Raw genomic sequence first — 19030 nt, forward strand, 5'->3', positions numbered from 1 at the left:
CACAATTACATAGTGAGAAAAAGAAAGGAAGAAGAAGGAGAAGAGGGAAGGAGAGGGAGAAGGGAAAGAGAGAAGGAAGAAGAGGAGGAAGAAAAAGAAGGGGAGGAGGAGGAAGAGGAGGAGGAGGCAGAGGAGTTGTCTTTATTAAGATTTTCTCTAGAAAGGAAGAATGCTTTATCACCTGCTGTCCCGTTCTACTCCTGAGAACAGAGACAGGAAGCTAATATTGTACATTTTCTCCTTTCTTTCCAACTGCAAAGATTTTTATGTATCTTTTTAGTTCCTGATTTTAAAAAGCACGTTTAAGGCAGCATGGATGGATGCAAACACGAGTGAGACCTGCCCCTGCCATGGTGAAGTTTATAAATCTAACGGGGAACGAGACCAGTGGCGATGGGGAAAAAAGCAAGTATGTTAATAAATAACACGTCATAAGGGAGGAACAAAGTGCCAAAGGCCTTGAGAAGAAAGAAAGCACATCCACCCAGACGGAGGGAAGGAGTGATTCTGGAGGTGCCTGCATTGGATTTGGATTTTGAATGAACAAGATTTCAACAGGAAGAGCATCTAGCATCGTGCCTCGCACCTAGTAAGTACTCAACAAATCATTCTTGAACAAGAATTGAACTGAGGAGAGACTTAGGTAGGAAAAGAGCATGAACAAAATAGGAAGAAGTAAGAAAGGTTAACAGTGGCTCATGATTTTATGATCTCATAGTGCTAAAACATTTTTGATGTGATTTGTGATCTGTGTCTCCTTTTAACATGATGGATTTGCTAATTAAAAAGACAGCTCTTTAGGGTTTTACTTTTAAAAGTGGCTGAGTAGCTCCTTTTGAACCTCTCCGCCCACACTCCCGACACACACACAAATAACAACTACAAAATCTGGACAAAAAAGCAAAAAAAGCCTATCTGAAGGCACTAAAGAGTGACCAAAAGAAAGTAAATACTGGAGGTAAAGTCTGACACTTGCACGAAAGGAATAGCATGGCACTGGGTAAATTTCCCATTCTTGCAGCTTTTAGCCTAAGGACAGGCCCAGGGTGGTAGAGTCACTAAAATTTGGAGAGAAAACTTCACTCTTACTGGCTTAAAGAAGGAGAGAATAGAGATGGAGATATCCACAGTAGCTAGAAAGTGAGTCAGGGGCAGTTCCAGAAAGAAGAAAACCAAACAGGGGGAGGCCCAAACATTGTGCATAAATTCTGCCCACATCTCTGGTTTATCCCTGAAGCATGCAGGTTCAAAACAGCTTGCAGACAAGGCTGACAGCACCAAGATGGAGGAGCCATAACCCTCAGGTGGCGCCCACACAGGGTTTGACTCTATTCCTCCAGCGAGAGCGCTTGGGAACAAGTCATTAAACTCTGGCTGTGTGGCACTGCTTCTTTTGACACCCAATCAATCTACCAGAGATGATGTTTAGCTATCCAACATCCCCTGATGATGGAATGCTGACGGAGATGGTCTTTTCAGGGCCGATATGGTCAGCAGTGTCAAAGGTTAATTTCAAAGAAGTATTTTATATTGTTTGGCTGTAATGTACCTTAGCTTTTTATTTCTTCAGAATAACCAAGTGAAACCAAATACTAAAAGAGCCACATTGTGGGAGGATAAACAAATAAGTAACATTTTAACAAATGGCCTTCAGACTGTCATCTACCCTTGGCTTCCTTACGATACGGTAAGGGCAGCATCCATATTCATACACAGGTGTAAAGGTCTTTGCCTCTGGAGTCAGGAGCCCAGTCAGACTCCTGGTCTAGACACTTACTTGGTAAATTACTTAATCTCTTGCCCCAACTTTAACATGAGAATGATGTTACCTACTCCTCACAGGCAGTGGGAGGATTAAGCAGGATAATGTGTGAGAAGTACTACTTTGCCCAGGGCATGGGTCACAGTGGTCTTGGATCTTGACTGAAACTGCCAAGACACCAATCTCCTCCCCACAAAGAGGACCTCCTCCCCACACCCACTCTCCATGTGGTGGAACAGCCTTCGGGAAGTATGCAGACAGAAAGGAATACCAGATTCTGTTTAATCAAAGCAACTTCTTCCCACCCTGACATTTCCAACCTCCGCCATTTTAAAAAACAGCAAAGGAAACTAAACCCATTCTTATATCCAGGAGGGGGTTCCTGTACACCTAGCAATGTCAATCCATGCAAAAGTTTGTTTAATATGTGTGGCTGTATATAAGTTGAGTAGCTGTATTCAGTCTAGTTTCCTCACCTTTAACCTGGTTTCATTATTTCTAAAATTATCAGATTTATTTGATGTTTTAGCTTTTGCACACTTCTTAGGAAGAATGCTCTATCATAAAGTTATATACGCAGCTATCCTCTGAGTGTAGACAGAGGATAAAGTAGAACTTGAGTCCTGTACTTTATCATAAATGCTTTCAGCTGCAGCCATGCCTTTTGTCATGTACAACGTTCAAGTTTAGAGTTCATGTTCCCTCTGGGACTGAGAAAAAAAATTTCATTAAAGTTTACTTTCTTGCAGAGCTTTTAATGCATTGCTCTTTCTTTCTAAATGTCAAAGGCTGATGAAAAAGCATGCTATTGGAATAAAAAATATAAGGGTCATGTAAATGTAGAGCAAACTAAATTCATGTAAATCTAGCTCTCCTAAACAATCCTGGCAAGATTCAAGCTAGTGTTTCTTCATGGTTAAATTAGGGAACTGCATATGAAAAATTACAATTCTTAAAAGTTTGTGTTTATAGAGTGATAATCACAACAACAACAAAAACCTTGATTAGAAATTCTATTCTGGCCATATAACTCCCCAGATTAAGAATACCGTTTTTTTCCCCCAGTGTAGAAAATACACCTGGGAGAATACTGGAACGATAGGGCAAACAGGTAGAAGAAAAAGTTGTGTCCCATATTTTACCATCTACCCTAAAATGTTCAGTCCAGTTCCAGTTAGCCCTGGGTCTAAAGCAGATGTGGAAAGTGAGCCTGCTATGGTTGTAGAACTGGGAATTCGGTTCAGGCTAGAATCCCAAGAGCTACTTCAGAGTATTCCCAGAAAGATCCCACTTCAGCTCCAGAACTCTTGTGCTCCACTCAAGTTTTCCATACTTCCTAGGTGTGACTAAGCCATTCAGTCTTTCATTTAACTTCTGCTCTGTTCTAAACACTGGACCAAGCCCTGCTATGAATTCCCAGGCCTTAAGCAGCTCATAGTCTAGAGAGACATGTAACAAATCATTATAATGTAATCCTTACGTGTTACACTAGAGATATTCATGAAGTGCTCTGGAGACACAGAGAAGGGGTCGACTACCCACCTGAGGGAATAAAGATTTCCTAGAAGTGACAATTGAGTTGGCTCTTGAGGTCAGATCTTCAATGTCTATATCCTGAGCCCCCAATTAACACCAGAGCTGTCTCAATGGATACCAGTCACTGCAAGGCTGAGTCAGTGATCTAAGTCTCAGGGATGGCCTTTGAGAGATGTCTTGCTACTCTGTTTTCAGTGGAAGACTATTTACTAGATCTTCCCCACACTAAGGCAGGAATTTGAAAAAGAGATCGAGGATGACTATGTTCACCTAAGGTTATTTCAGTTAGCTGAGATATTTTCCTTAAGCTAACTAGAGAAAGCTCCCTTAGAAAAGAAGATGTGAGATTTATCTTTATTCTAGTTGTGGCTTATTTTATTCAGATGGTTTAAACATATAATATTAATTGTTCTCAGCCAATACTCTATCAGAAGTTATCTTCCTCTTTTATCCTCTTGTTAGCCTCAGAAACAAGATATGATTTTCCACATAAGAGACCGTACAAAATATCTACTTCTTAGGACTAAGCAATTTAAGTATTTATGAGTTCTGTGGATTTTTTTGAGGAAGATTGATGCTGAGCTAACATCTGTGCCAATCTTCCTCTATTTTGTATATGGGATGCCACCACAGCATGACTTGATAAGTGGTGTGTAGGTCGGTGCCCAGGATCCAAAACAGCAAATCCTGGGCTGCTGAAGCAGAGCGTGTGAACTTAACCACTATGCCACTGGGTCAGCCCCTAATGTTGGGCTTTCAACACAGTGAAATATGGATGACTTTATTATTGAATTAAACGGCAAAGTATTGTGCTAACTGTGCAATGACATAACAGCTGTGGTAAAAGAATACAATATATGTCGACATTACCAGAATGAGGACTCATCACAATATTCCCAACCCACAGGAAAGCAATGATTAGAAAGTTTCAGAATATTTAGAATGAAATATTTCAGCACTGCAGAATTTCTTCACAAAAATAAAAAATGAAAGTGAGGTTGCACCAAAATAAGTTTCTGAGTGGCTCATTTGTTGGCCACAGAAGGAAAGCCATTTACCAAGGACAAGTGGATTAGATCTTGTGTGCTTGCAGTAGACAAAGAAATGTGTACAGAGAAACTAGATTTAAGATGATTAGCCTTTTGGTGAGCATAGCTGCTTCAATAGTTGAGGACATTAGAAATAGTATGAATTGTGAACTAAAAAACAGGACAAATGATTTTGAATGACTTTCCTTGGTTCTCTATTATAGTCAACAGAAGTTACCAAGACTGCTCAGCTGTTTATCTGGGAAGTCAATGATTTGTTTGAAATGACTGAAGAATTAGCCTTGAATAGTCTACGTGGAACAACTACAGGTGAGAATGTTTTCAAAGAAGTTGAGAAAGCAGTAATTTTGTACAACCTGAAGTGGAATCTGCTAAAAATGTATCTGATGGTGGTAAAAACGTGTGGAGCAGAGAAAGGTACAATCTGATGAGTTTATAAACTTTGTGAAAATGTAAAGTGTTCAATGCCTATGGCATCATTCATCAGCGGTGCTGTGTGGAGAATCTTTGAATCTATCAGGTGTTACTGGATCAGCAGTGTCAACAGTGAACTTCATTCAGCCTCGTGGACTTAAGCACTGTCAGTTCTATGATTTTTTGTCAGAAACAGAAGCCAAATAGCCTGACCTGTGTTACCACACAGCAGTTCAAAGGCTCCGCAATGGTTAAGTTTACAGTGATATCTGAACTTAGGACTGAGATTGAAATTTTTATGAATGGGAAGAATTGCCCTCAACCGCTATTACTGAATACTGAATGACTTTGGATATTAGGGATGGCTGCAGATTTGATGATGTTTCTTAACGAATTTAACTTAAATGACAAGGAATAACACTGCTTATATACAAAACTTTTGAAAGGTTCATTTTGAAAACAACAGACATTTAATCACTAGTAATGTCAAGCTGCTTTATGCACTTCTCGTGCTGTCAAAAGCTACAAGAAGTAAGATTTCCATCCCTATACAACTTGATAGCAGATATATTTTCCGAGTTCAAACTACAGTTCCAGCAGTATTTTACCGACCACCACGCAAGTGGTGAAGGAAGTTTCCACATCTCAAAGTCCATTTAACTGTGCAATTGAGGAGCTTCCAGCTAACCTTCAATTGGAAACGATTAATCTGCAATAAAATGACATGCTAAAAGGAAAATATCAAGAGAAGAATCTAATAATATTCCACAAATGCTTTCAAAGAGAGGGATATATGCAATTAAAATTATATGCTTGTAGAATGATAGTATTTGGCAGTATCTATCTGTGTGAAAACATATTTTCAAACGTAAAGTATATAAAGTAAATAAATATATAAAGTATATAAAATCTCACTATAGATCAGAAGATTTTGCAATCAGTTTTGATGATTGGAACACTAACTTTGAATCCCAATTAAGTGAAATGTTATCCCCGCGAAAGAACTCAATTCTTTCAACTAGTAGATCTGCATTAGATAAAATTGCAGTCAATTATTATTATATATTGAAAGTCACCAATAAAAAAATTCACGGAAATTTTTCTCTTTTTTTTATATAAGTACCTACAGAATAGCCTTGATTTTGTCTCTTAGCCTGCAAATTTTACTATCTGACTCTTTATGGAAAAAGTTTGCTGATCCTTGATGTAAATCAGTGGTTTCCAAAGCACCTGTTCATCAAAATCTTTTGTATTAAAAAAAACACAGAACTGGTGCACTTGTAATCTTTTTAGTTGCACAGCTGATTCTGATGCCCAGCCAGGGTAGCACCATCGGTCTATAGTTACTCCACCCCTGATCCCATTTACCGTGAACCATCTGCAGCTGCAACCACTATTATCCTATCTTCCAATAGGGAGAAACAGAGGATTAATAAGCAGAGATGCCTACAATTTAATTAACCAAGTCACTGGCAAAACTGAATAAAATCTTCAGGATTCTTGAGCCTGATAATTGGTCAAATTAATTAAAATAAAACTGACAAGGGACCCAGAGAAATAGTTTTGAGTAACATGGGTATGAAGGTAAAAAAGTAAAGTATTATTCTCCTCAGCTTTATAAAGGCAACATTCCCTTTGTATCTTTAATGAGAAGTAACAACGGACCTATTAATAAATTCATTCATTCAAAAATATTTATTGAGTACTTATTTATATATGTCTGGCACTGTTCCAGGTGCTGGAATATAGCAGTGAACAAAACAGACCAAAATCTCTGCCTTCATGGAGCTTGTATTTCATGGATGGAAAACCATGACATCTCTATAACACCCCTTAAAATGGCCCAAAGACGTGAGTGAATAGCCTTAGAGTCTCGAAACTCAATTGACCATTATAGGCGAGAAGAAGACCGGTACAAATGTAAGGTAGGTTTTCACAGCGGGTGTTGGCAAGGTGAGGGAGTCCCTGGCTGATGACTTCAATAAAGTATAAAGTTTGGGCTAGGTCATCAACAGAAAGCGACAGAGTTGGATGTGCATGGGTGTGGGATGCATAAAAACTGTTCACTGGGTTCACTGGGTTCCCTGGTTGGTTCAAATTGACAAAGGCAGCTACAGACATTCAGCATCAATTTTTTACTATCCCATTCACACTTTTGGTATCCATTTTCTTCTATTTCTTATACAATCTTACTTTCAGACTGATGGCTTATAGCTCAAACTTGGGTTAGGGTAAATTGTGGTCATCCTATGTTAAATATCACTTTTATCATTTTAGAGCTTTTATTATGGGATGAGTAAGAGATGGCTACGTGCAGAGGGAATTCAGACAGATTAACGGACTAAGGAGAGATTTGTATAGAAATCATCTTAGCCTTCACATACTTATCAGTACCAGAATCCAGGTAGGACATCACAGTCTCCTGACACCCATCACTGACAACCTCCTTTTTATAATGTGACCATTTAGGGGGAACACACAGTGCAATGTATTACTGTACAAAGAAGGCATTGAAGCACCTGCAGCATTGCTTGATGCCTTTGACTCTGCACTGGGCATAAGGTTAAAGGGGAAAGAATAGTGAAGAAAGAAGGCACAGACTACTCCTACCAGCTGCTGATTATAGTCAGGCATGCCCATTGCTGATTCATAAAACCATCTTCTAAAACTCCATCTTTCCTCTCAAAACACTTAGCAAATTCAAAAGAAAAAAAAATACCTCATCTGGTTGGAAGGTTGAATCTTTGCTTCTGTACTAACTTTGTTTTCAGGAATGAAAACTTTTGCTAAAAAGAGGCTCTGTGAAGGAGAAGCAACTCACCACTCAGTTGCTGGGCCGCAGCCAGGCGGCTGGGCTTCAGGATGAACTGGCACTGCATTGCTCGGGGCAGCTGTTCCATGAGGAAGGGCTCTTGGAAGTTGGAAGGGGCGGTGGAGTCCTTTGATCCCTGTGTCAGGAGCGCAGTGTCTCGAAGATGGCTCATTTTAATTCCATAGGGATATTCATGCCCTACACAGAGAAGAATCCAAATGTAGACTTTAGGCTGACTGGTCCTCTGAGTATGTGTGCTACATGCTGGAATGTACTGCAGTGTGCTCCTGGGAGTTTTGGTATAAAGAATCCTTTTGCTGACTGAATGATCACCACACACTCTCTCACAGTTGAAAACTACTGCATAATGCAGGTGGTCCTACGAAAGTAGTTTTAAGTGGAGGGGGGCGGGGAAGCAAAGAGAAAAAAAAATCTTTAAAGAATCTCTTTTTTGGAACGCACAGATTAGTTTGTGAGTTGCATAATGTTGACTCTTCTTATGTTCACATCTAAGAATATTTAAAGGTATTCTAGTTCCTCCTTTGACACTGTATCTGTAAATCTTCAGCAAATCCTTGAGTGCGCTCAGCCTTAAATCCATGATTTAAAATATTTATCCTACATATCACACAATATTATAAGGATCAAATAAGAAAACCTTAGTAGTTAATATTATTTGTTATTTAAGTAATAAGGGCAAAGAAGCATATGTTTCAAGCATCACTATTATTATTATTTAACATAAGATGTCTGTTTGGAAAAGACATTTCATTACTTCTTCTTTTTTTTTTTTTCCTGGGGAAGATTCACCCTGAGCTAACATCTATTGCCAATCTTTCTCTCCTTTTTTTTGTACGTGGGCCACCACCACAGCAGGGCCACTGACAGACAAATGGCATAGGTCCACGCCGGGAACCAAACCAGGACTGCTTAAGTGGAGCGCACTGAACTTAACCACTACACCACCAGGGCTGGCCCATCATTACTTTTTGTTAGTTATATGCTTAGAGTTACTCAAGAGCATCAGGACTGGTTTGTTTGACTTATGCTTCCCTTCCACTGCCGCTCTCTGAGGTTGGTGTCTTTAGGTAATAATCAGAAACAAGATTAAAAAAGGAACTTGCAAACTAGGAAAACTAAACCCTGGATATCTGACTGCAATACAGTGTTTTGCTCTTTAGTACTCTAAGTAATTACATTTTCTTAATTTAATCCTCAAGTTCCATTGTGTTGTAGGTTTATCTGTTTTTTAAGTACACAGTAAGTTCTCTTCTATTCCTGATTTATCACTGAATGTAACTCAGTGAATTCTTCCTTTTCCTTTCCAACTGGCATAGGTGTACAATGTCAATGTTTCATTAATATCAAGTACTATAGCCGCTTCCAGGGACTAAAGCGAAAAAAAAAAAAAAGACTCCTATGACAGCAATAAAACAAAGTCAGTTTATCAAAATAGACAGCAGCTAATCTATAACTGAAGTTTGCAAGGCAAATTAAAATATGCAATGGAGAATTGCTGCTAAATAGCAATCATGTCCCATGTCTCGTGGTTTTTTAGTGAGAGTTAGCAATGAAGCTCGAAGCTGTTCTAAGCCTGAAAGCTACCATCTATATAGTTTTAATTAAATTAATACATTTTGTTCAAATAATTTTTAATTATTTATTTGATTTTTAATCACAACCTTAATTGTTGCTCACTGACTTTTACAAAAATGACAATATTAAAAAAGAAACTGGAAATGCAGTGAATTTTGTCCTCAGCTATTTGCATGATGGCTTGCTTTATTTTAAGTCTGAGAACATACATTTCATAGAAAAGTTTGGTTTTAGATTATTCCAATCAATTGAAATATCCTGAATTACACAGTAGTGATCCACTGTGTAATGAAAGGATTACATAAGATAAAGCATATATGGTATGCTTTGCACAACATCTGGCAGACAGCAAGCATTTAAAAATTATTAGCAGAAATCATCATCGTCATCACCCTCATTACTGTCATCATCTCAAGGTCTGCTACAGATACTGTCCCTTATTTTAACTGCTCTAGTTCTGTTTACCACAGTGAATGACCTTACTGATCAAGAAATATTTTTTAGCTAAATGATTTAAGTAAGGTGAGATGTAACCTATTTACCAATAACTCCTCGAAACAAATGCTGAAAAATTCGGCTACAGAAATAGCAAAGTAGTTAGTGAAGCAGCAGCTAGTTGGTGAGTCAGTGAAAATTTTTAGGGATCTAAATGGGTTAATCTCATGTTCTTTCTGATGCCTGCGGAAGTTCTGGGTGCAGGGCAGGTGTTAAGTTCTTGCTGAGAGATTAAGGGGCATGATTGGATTAGAGAGGGTCTTCCATAGAGGCAATGTAGTAGGCAGGAAAGGGAACAGAAAATTCAAGAACTGAATATGAAAAATAAATACACAGGAGAAAAGGAATACCAATATATATTGCTTTCTTTCAGAAAAAAATTTAGAAAAGGTTTAGCAAGATAGCTCTGTTTGTAAAGTGAAAAAACAGAGGAAAATTTACATTTCTCTTCCCAAGTATATGATTAGCTCCTTGAGTGAAGAGATATTATTTGTCTAGCACAAAGAAATGCTTGATAGACATTTACTAAAGAAATAAATAAACATTATATGAGATTTAATATTTAACAGTATTTACATCTAGGACCATATGACCAATTCTCTGAGACATTTAGAATTATAATTCAAACACAATCAACCCTATCTTAGATTTTTGCAGAAACTTACCAATAAGTGGGTATGGTGCCTCTTCTTTGCCAGAATTGACCCACAATTGGTAATCTCTCTCAGAGCCCTTGGAGATAAAAGAATTAACAATAATTCTTTCATGTTTGTTAACTGAATGAGGACACATTTTTTGGGCCTTATTATGTTTTGCAGAAAGTAAAAAAAGGGACATATAAATGCTATTCAGGTTCATGGGGGTGGATATGGTTCCTGAAGATGGCAGAGCTGATTCCTACAACCCATCTCCCCCTCTCTAACCCCCACAGAAGACTCAGGAATCCTGCCCTTCTTTCCTCGTGATGACTAGGGATCTATGAACTGCAATGGAATCAGGCCCTCACTATATGGGTAGCCCACAGAATGTGAAATCATATACATGGCCTTTACAAAGGGAAAAGAGACTTCCTGGTTTTCTAAAAGGCAAATCTCTTCTTTTTTTAAAGATTGGCACCTGAACTAACATCTGTTGCCAATCTTTTTTTTTTCTTCTTTTCCCCAAGCCCCCCAGTACATAGGTGTATATTCTAGTTGTAGGTCCTTCTGGCTCTGCTATGTGGGATGCTGCCTCAGCATGGCCTGATGAGCTGTGCTAAGTCCGTATCCAAGATCCGAACTGGCGAAACCCTGGGCTGCCGAAGCAGGGTACATGAACTTAACCACTTGGCCACAGGGCTGTCCCCCCAATCTCTTCTTTAGAGTCCTGCCTTCTGCTATGTCTCCAGACTTCTCAGAGAATACTGGACTTAATCTCCAACATGCCTCTGCAAAGACAACCTTGTTATCCAGAAAGCCACAACACTACTGTGTTTGTGATGAAAAAATAAAATCTCAAAGGCTGACTATTAGCTCAGTGGAAAGAGAAGAATGACCAAGAGGCTTTGAGGAGCTAGGTAGCTGGCACAGTCTACAGTGACTTTATTTTGGGCAAGTCCAGTCCTGGGCATAGAAAGGACAAGAATTCTATTTAGAGAATATGCCCTGTCATGTAAAACAATGGAACTGTTCACTAGAAGAATTGTAACCCAGCAATACTAAAAATCCCACTTGAAAGAAATACTACTAAATTATACAGACTTTTCTGTATCCTCTAGGAGAGGAGAAAGCAAAAATGTTTTAAATTAAGCTAGAACACATTGGTAATATTTAATATTCCTGCCTTTATCTTCTGATTAAAAATCACGGCCCTGACCTTATAACGGAGGGTCCTGGCTATGGAGAATACCCGTCTTTGCCCCCTCCTCTACTCTATTTGTCATTTCCTTCCTCATACCTGAGTCAAAAAATCAGACTGCAAATAGGAAGAGAAATCTAATAAAAATCCTTTCTTTTTTCATAGTGTCTGAAAATACTGTAATAATCGCTTAGAACTGTATAATCAAATAGCCTCAATTCCTAATTACATCAAATGGAAATATTCTGGGGCTGAGGAGATTAATCACTTTATCCAAAAGAAAAGCATAAAGAAGAAAATAAGTAATGTCATTGATCAATCTCCCTTCCTTCCCCTTAAACTATTCACTCTCTTCCAAGATATAATTATATAAGCTTAGAAATCAATGCAGAGGTGCCTGCTTCACCCAGCGCATATAAATTTAATTACATATTAAATATATTATTAAATTTAATTAAAAGAAATCAGATTTTTTATCTTAAATTTTGGTTGCCCTCATAGGGCATAGGGCCTATGCACTGTGTACAAGCAAATCTAAAGACTGGCATATCTTAAACATATGTCACGTCACATCAGAGTAACACTGTGTTTTCATACTTATAGAGAATCCCACTCAAGAAATGGTGTTGTTCAAGTGCTTCCATTAGTTTCCATGCTTCTGAAAGTCACTCCCTTTAGCACAAGTACCCACTGTGTGGTGTTCATAGACTGGTAGGGAGGAGATGAGGAGAACTTTCCAATTCTCTTTCCCTTACCTCATCCTCAAACATTCCAATATTCTCTATTAATAAAATTTCAAAAACTCACGTTTGCCTCATAAAACAGAAAAAAGCAGACGCTAAAAGAAAAACAGGGGAAAATGTGGTGTGGACACTCAAGAGCTTTGAATTCATGATCTAATTCAATGCTTGTTTTCTAATTCACCAGTTGATCAGAGGTACCAGCCATCTCATCCTCTGGACCTACAGCCAGTGAATATGGTTTCTAGCTATGTGTTCTTAGTGTAAATATTCTACTATGGAGCAAATCCTTCAGAATTCATCACCCTAAGACTGACTGAATCGTGGGATAATAAGAGAATAATCAAGTAAGGGAGAAAAACCAGGAAAGGAGATAGGGAAAGAACAGTCATATAGTGACAAGCGGGAAGTGGGGAAGGAGGTTGAAACTTTCATATTAAGAATCTCATACCCAAAAAGCCCCTATATATATAGCATATACAATAAAAATACATATTATCATTCTAAAATTATAGTCTAATCTTATTATACTTCAGTTTACACAGGCTTTAAAATGGGAATAGAAGAGTAGCACCCAATATTAAGCTAATATTAAGGCTTTACGGCCCTTACTTTCTACATTTTTGAAGGGACAAAATATGACTTTGGTGTCTCTAGTAATCAGCTGTCTTATGATGGAAGGAAGAATATTTACGTAAGCCTAAAGTATCAAAGTGTGTTTTTAATTAAGAATATCTAGCAGAGTCACTTACACTTATCCCTAGCATTGGTAGAGACATGTTGATGACTTCGTTCACTGTATCTGAATTCGTTACTGTTATAGTCTTAGACTGTAGAGAAAAAGAAATAAGAAATACAGCTATAAATAAAGAATTTTAAAACAAGTGAACAAATAATTATTGTCAAATGATTATTCAAAGGAAAATCTTGATTTCAAGTGTTGACAGAGTAATGTATATGACTTAAGCAGAACAGAAAACCTTGATTATAACTTACTTTCATTCCATTATATATTATGCCTTTTAATAAAACATCTATTTCTTTTAAAATAAAGAATATGTGGCTCACAAAATATAACCCCTTAAGCAAGAAAGACAAAGAATAAATTATATTCAGAAAGAATACACGGACTACTCTCCAAACCAAAAGAAATCAGTGAGGTTGGCCCTCTGCATCATTTCCATAAGGCAACACGTAATAAAAAAGGGAGAGAGTTGGATCACTTTCTATTTCTTCCTGAATACTGTTTTCACAGTGTGGGTTTTTTTTTATCCGCATGGCAAAAAGTCAGTTTAGGTAAAATCAGAACACAAACTGGTTACAAAAGACATTTAAAGTTTAGAATTTTTAAAAACCACTATTTATTACGCATTTTCTATATGTCAGGCACTGTGGCTACTGAGATTTTCATTGTTGAAATCTGTACAGGCCTTAAAACCAATGAGTCTAGCAAACAGGACTGAAAGTTTTAGAAAGCTCAGTTCTTTTACCAACTCTGTCACTGAACAGGGTATCTATATGGCTCTGTGCTAAACTATATTGAGAAATTACTACTTACAAATAGAAAGAGTTTGCAACAAATAGAAAAGGGATTAACAAGATTCTGAGATATCTAGAGAGTTCACTGAATTCCAAGACATTATGTAAATATAAGACAATGCCATGCTAGCAAAAAAGAAATATTTACTATGCATATAGGTTTTGCATGTTATCATTATCAGATAAATCAACAATTAGTGCTGTGTCTCTGATAGGGCTTAAATGGCACATATATGTAGCATAAATGAAAACAAAATGATATAAAAACAAATATGATGTAAAAATAAAGCTAAGTGAAATCCACAGATAATTCATTAGTTATCCTTCCATCATAGTATTTTTTCTCTATGAGCCAATTACTTGACAAGACAAATTGCCTCTTAAGGTTGCTTGTTAACTAATTTCAAATTGTACTTCTTATAGCTCCAACAACTATGCAAAAGTGTCTCAGAATCCAACAGGGTGGGCTTAGAGCACCCAACCCAGTGTCTGTCTTCTACTAGGGTGGCATAGATGTTTTACACACTGGGCTTTAACTTGAGATATAATTTCATGAAAGGCTTCTGCTTTTTTTTTTTTTTTTTTAAAGTCTGAAAATCCCTTCATTTAATTTAAAGAAACTCTATCATGAAGTCTTTTGTAAAGTGAAGAATCTATCCTGTATTACTAATAATCACTCCCAATGTACCTGGTTTCTAAGAGAAAGATTTTTCTTAATATTAGGCACATATGTTCAAAACAGTAATTATAGGATGCGTATTTTTCCCTGTATGCCTCTCTGGTAGACAAAACAAATGAATTTCACCAAACAGTGCTCTTTGGCTAGTAAATGAATAAAACAAACAGACAAAACTGAAAATGTAGCTATTTTTTTCCATATAAGCAGAATTCACTGACAAATTGTGCATAACTAAAGGCCAAGGATAAACAATGCTTGCCATATGTGCACTCCTATTTGGGGGTAATCACTCTTTCTGAAAGCAGGGCTCCCTGAAAAGAGAGTCTGGCCATGAAGCAACTTTAGAGAGCGAAAGTGTGCCACATCATCGTTGACTTAACCAGAGTCCTGGTGATAAAAACAGAGCACCTGACCTGACCACATCTGTTGTTTTTTCTTCCAAAATGAGAGTGGGACATCAGTCTTTTCTCAAGCACACACTTTTCATGCACTGAAAAGGAGTGTTAAAAAAAATTCAAGGGGTTTTCCATGAAAATCCTGAATGTAACCAACTGCTACCACAACTGAATCAGAGCTGGCCGAAAAATAGTGGTAGTTCTTTGGTTTTTTGCTACTTTGCTACAGGAGATCTCTGTAGTTTCAAACCATAAAAATTTGAATATTTTTCTCAAGCAGTGACATCTGGTACTCATGTCAGAACATTTGCATAACTTCTGCTTTTGGCCCAAACACAACTGTTTGTATTACAATATTTTTTCCGCACACAAAACTATTCTGTGTGATCTAGAGCTGCTGTGAAGTATGATAGTCCACAGTATCATAAAAATATTCTTAAATTTCCATTTTGTTCATCATGGATAACATCTTGGCACTTGTACTATATTTGTCATCAAATTACACATAGTAACTAGGGCTGAATAGACAATTTTTATTTGACCAATATGATAATAACTGTGAGGAAGAAACATGCTGATCCCTTAAAAATGCCATCTCTCCCAGCTCATCCATTTATTAGCCTGACAGATTCACTCTCTAAAAACTCAAAGAATGAAGAACTTTCCAAAACCACTCCCTACTTAAGAAGTGACAAGTTGGAAAAAATTGCTTAATACTAATAGGAAATACCTCCTTGTGGAAATGGCTTTACTACAAGCCTCTGCAGCTGCTATTGAAAGGATCCAGAGGAACATTAATGCCAGAGGGAGGAAAGAGACATCTGACAAGTAATTTTCTTTCCAAGTGTAAATGTTAAATACTGTAGTTAGTATGTATTTCTCTTGCATCGTTTCCTCTAAGGTTTACTTTTCTTATACACAAAGACATACATACAGGAAAATGCATTTTCCCACAATGGTATTTCTAAATGCCCACCTTCTGTAGCACATACACTGTCTGCCTCCCTGTCTCTCTTTTTATCCACGGTGTTCTGACTTATGCAGGGACTTGGAATTTAATTTTCTAGCTTAGAAACACTTACATAGGCACAATTCCCAATGTCCTTGGCGAAGATTTTGAGGGGAATGCTCTTCGGGTAGTCCTTCTCTTTCTCTAGATTGATGTATCTAATCAAATGCAACGACAACCCAAAACAACACTGAGTCAGATGGATTTCGCTCATGGCTTATTTTTAAATCAATCTATTTTGCTAATATTTTCAATATACTTATATGCTACTTTTCAAAAGACAGATGGAAAGACTCAGCAAAGTCAGATTACATCATGGGTTGGAAGAGAAAAAAAAATTCTCAGGACATTAGGCGTGGGCACAAAAAAGAATGGTAGGTCTATTTGAAAGGAGGTTTGAGAAGCACAATTGGGTTAAGGTACCTCTGGGTGATGTTTTATCCTCAAAGCGAACCTGTCTTCTCTGGACAGGCCCAGAACCTTACTGATAACTACAGGAGCATATATAACACTCTACTAGACCAAACCAAAACAAGGCCCTCTGACTTCTCATTGAGCTCTCCAGTGGAGTGTAAATCTTGATTATCCCATTGCTTGGGAAGGGAGAGAGGGGAGGAAGGAGGGAAGGATTATGGGAATAAAAGACGAATCTAAATTGACGATTTTGGTCTGTATGCTCAAAGGTAGGGATAACAACTGATTTTTGAGGTGCTCAGCAGAAAATCCTCCATATATGGAAACCTAATACATGCTTTGAGGAAACTATTAGCTCCAAATACAGGTTGGAGACATGCAAAGAGATGAGAGAGATTATTGACTAATTTCTGTCTAAACTGATCTAACCAGGCCTTAATGTTCTCCGTCCTAGAAAGTAAGAAATACGTGTAATGAGAGAACATTGTTTACAGTAAGTAGTGGCTAGTGTACAGTCTAAACAACAGCTTATTTTGAGGACAAATGAACAATTTCTACTAAAGAGAAGGGGAATAATTTGGGGCACATCTCCACAGAGAACAATTTAATTCATTTAACTACAAGTTAAAGATTAAAAATATGTATACTGAAAAAATACCTCTGAAGGAGAGAGAGCCATTTGTCCTTTTGTTCTGGAGAACTGCAATCAAAGAAAACGGGAGAGAAAAATTAAACCACATAAAATACTTATGCTACCATATTTAAGACTGTTAACCCAGGTGAAATATCAATAGCCTGTTGTTACTGATGTAGCTGCACATGACTGCAATCTTGGCATAATTGTGTTCTGCAGTGGATGCTCCAGTGAAAATCCCCGTTAAGGAAAAACAATACAGTCAAGTATAGTTTTGTTAAAACTTCTTGGATGGGGGCTGGCATCGTGGCATAGTGGTTAAGTCTGTGTGCTCTGCTTCGGTGGCCTGGGGTTTGCCGGTTCAGATTCCGGATGCAGACCTATGCACCACTTATCAAGCCATGCTGTGGTGGTGTCTCACATATAAAACAGAGGAAGGCTGGCACATTTATTAGCTCAGTGACAATCTTCCTCAAGCTAAAAAGAGGAAGATTTGCAACAGATGTTAGCTCAGGGCCAATCTTCCTCACCAAAAAACCCCCCCAATACCAAAAAACCTTCTTGGATGGATCCAAGACAGACCCACTTTCTCACTTTACAGCTCTTTTACAAGTGGTACTCTTATAGTGAAGAGTACTTGATTTGAAGTCCAAACATCTGGTTTCAAAAATATATGCAAGCTATATGATCATGGGCAAATCACTTAACATCTCTAAGCCTCAGTTTCCACATCTGTAAAACTGGTCTAATTATCTCAGAGTTTTTTTGTAGCTTTAAGTGCCATATAAATAGAAAGTACGCTTAACTTGAAATTAAAGAGAAAGCCGGCATACTGATGGAAATATCTTGACCCAGAAACCAGTTTGTTGTCAGGAAAAAAAGTTTATTTCTTTATATGTATAGCATATGTATATGTACAGCAGAATTGTAATTTGGTAAATTAGCGCATAGAAAACTTATTCATAATTATTATAATCTTCTGACTAAGATCATTTCATTTACAACTGAAATTACTATTAATTAATGATTTTTCCTGATGAAGTCACTGCTGCGTTTAATTCTTAAAGTTAAAAATAATTTAAAGTGTATTTCTATTTGGTCTTGTTACTCACTAGCTTTAAAATCATATCTCTAATCTTCTTAAAGAAGTTGGAAACCCTAGTTATTTTCTTGTTCCAGAAAAATACACTTAACAAATATTGTAATTGTTTCTAACTTTATTGCTTAGCAATTTTCTCCATGAGCAATCTCCAAGGATTGGTCATGAGAAAGTGCATTACATCTCTTTTACCACTGACCAATTTGCATCTTTCACAATTCACAATTTCTTACAATCTTTTGATGTATTCTCCTTTCCTAAATAGAAGATTTTCTAGGTTAATTTATGTCAAATCTCAGATTTATTCAGCAAAAATCTATGGTGAAAAATATCTAAGTTTTCTTTAGATCTGTTAACTTTTTTCAAAACAGTTAAAGAAAATTCCCCTTTAAAGCACTTAGTATTTTTTTAACTTTGTATTCACATATAAGGGATATATAGAGAAAACTGTACAATGCTTAGGTGTACGGCTTGAAGAATTCTCACAACTTGAACACACCCATGTGACTAGCACCCAGATTATGAAACAGAAAACCACCTTGGAAGATCTCTTTGTGCTCCTTTTCAGGCACTAGTTCCCACTATCTTGACTTGTAGCAGAACAGAATAATTGTGCTTGTTTGGGTACTATACATAAATGTAACCATATAGTAGTACTATATCATGTCTGGTTTCTTTCATTCAACACTATGTTTGTGAGACTTATCCATATTACTGCATGTGGTTTTAGATTGTTCACACTCATTTCTATATGGTGTTCCATTGTTTGAATATACAGAATACATTACTTTAAAATAAACAAATTATGAAGTGTGTCAGGTTAATTCATTGAAATTGATTTATGTAATCTTCCTGTATTTTCCCCTTTCTTCTGCTTTATGCAAGTATCCAGGACTTCTCTTTCCTTAGTAATTCTTAATCTCAGACATTTTTACAGAACTAAAACAGAAGTACTCCAAAATCAAGGTTATCTCAGAGGTTCATAAATACTTAAGTTCATTTGGTAAGAGCCAGGAGAGGA

The 19030-nt window shown here is 37.2% G+C and overlaps 1 protein-coding gene and 1 long non-coding RNA gene across 6 annotated transcripts in view; one reads left to right on the top strand and one right to left on the bottom strand.

The window, feature by feature from the left end:
* Positions 1–19030, bottom strand: part of ARHGAP20 (Rho GTPase activating protein 20) — a 118041-nt gene that overhangs the window by 16196 nt on the left and 82815 nt on the right. For 3 of the 5 annotated variants that reach the window (XM_070623075.1, XM_070623074.1, XM_008529403.2), the window contains exons 5-9: positions 16935–16976; positions 15936–16020; positions 12993–13070; positions 10330–10396; positions 7583–7771 (exon numbers count right to left, since the gene is read on the bottom strand). In XM_070623075.1, the coding sequence (XP_070479176.1) occupies positions 7583–7771; positions 10330–10396; positions 12993–13070; positions 15936–16020; positions 16935–16976 (461 nt within the window). The remainder of the gene's footprint in view (positions 1–7582; positions 7772–10329; positions 10397–12992; positions 13071–15935; positions 16021–16934; positions 16977–19030) is intronic. The other 2 variants (XM_070623076.1, XM_070623077.1) reach the window with 1 other exon arrangement.
* Positions 187–9281, top strand: LOC139083847 (uncharacterized). The gene is made up of 4 exons (XR_011540840.1): positions 187–589; positions 4551–4656; positions 6497–6686; positions 7533–9281. It is a non-coding gene; the product is annotated as an uncharacterized lncRNA (long non-coding RNA).

The sequence above is a fragment of the Equus przewalskii genome, chromosome 6 (genome assembly GCF_037783145.1).
Source record: "Equus przewalskii isolate Varuska chromosome 6, EquPr2, whole genome shotgun sequence".
Taxonomy (NCBI): domain Eukaryota; kingdom Metazoa; phylum Chordata; class Mammalia; order Perissodactyla; family Equidae; genus Equus; species Equus przewalskii.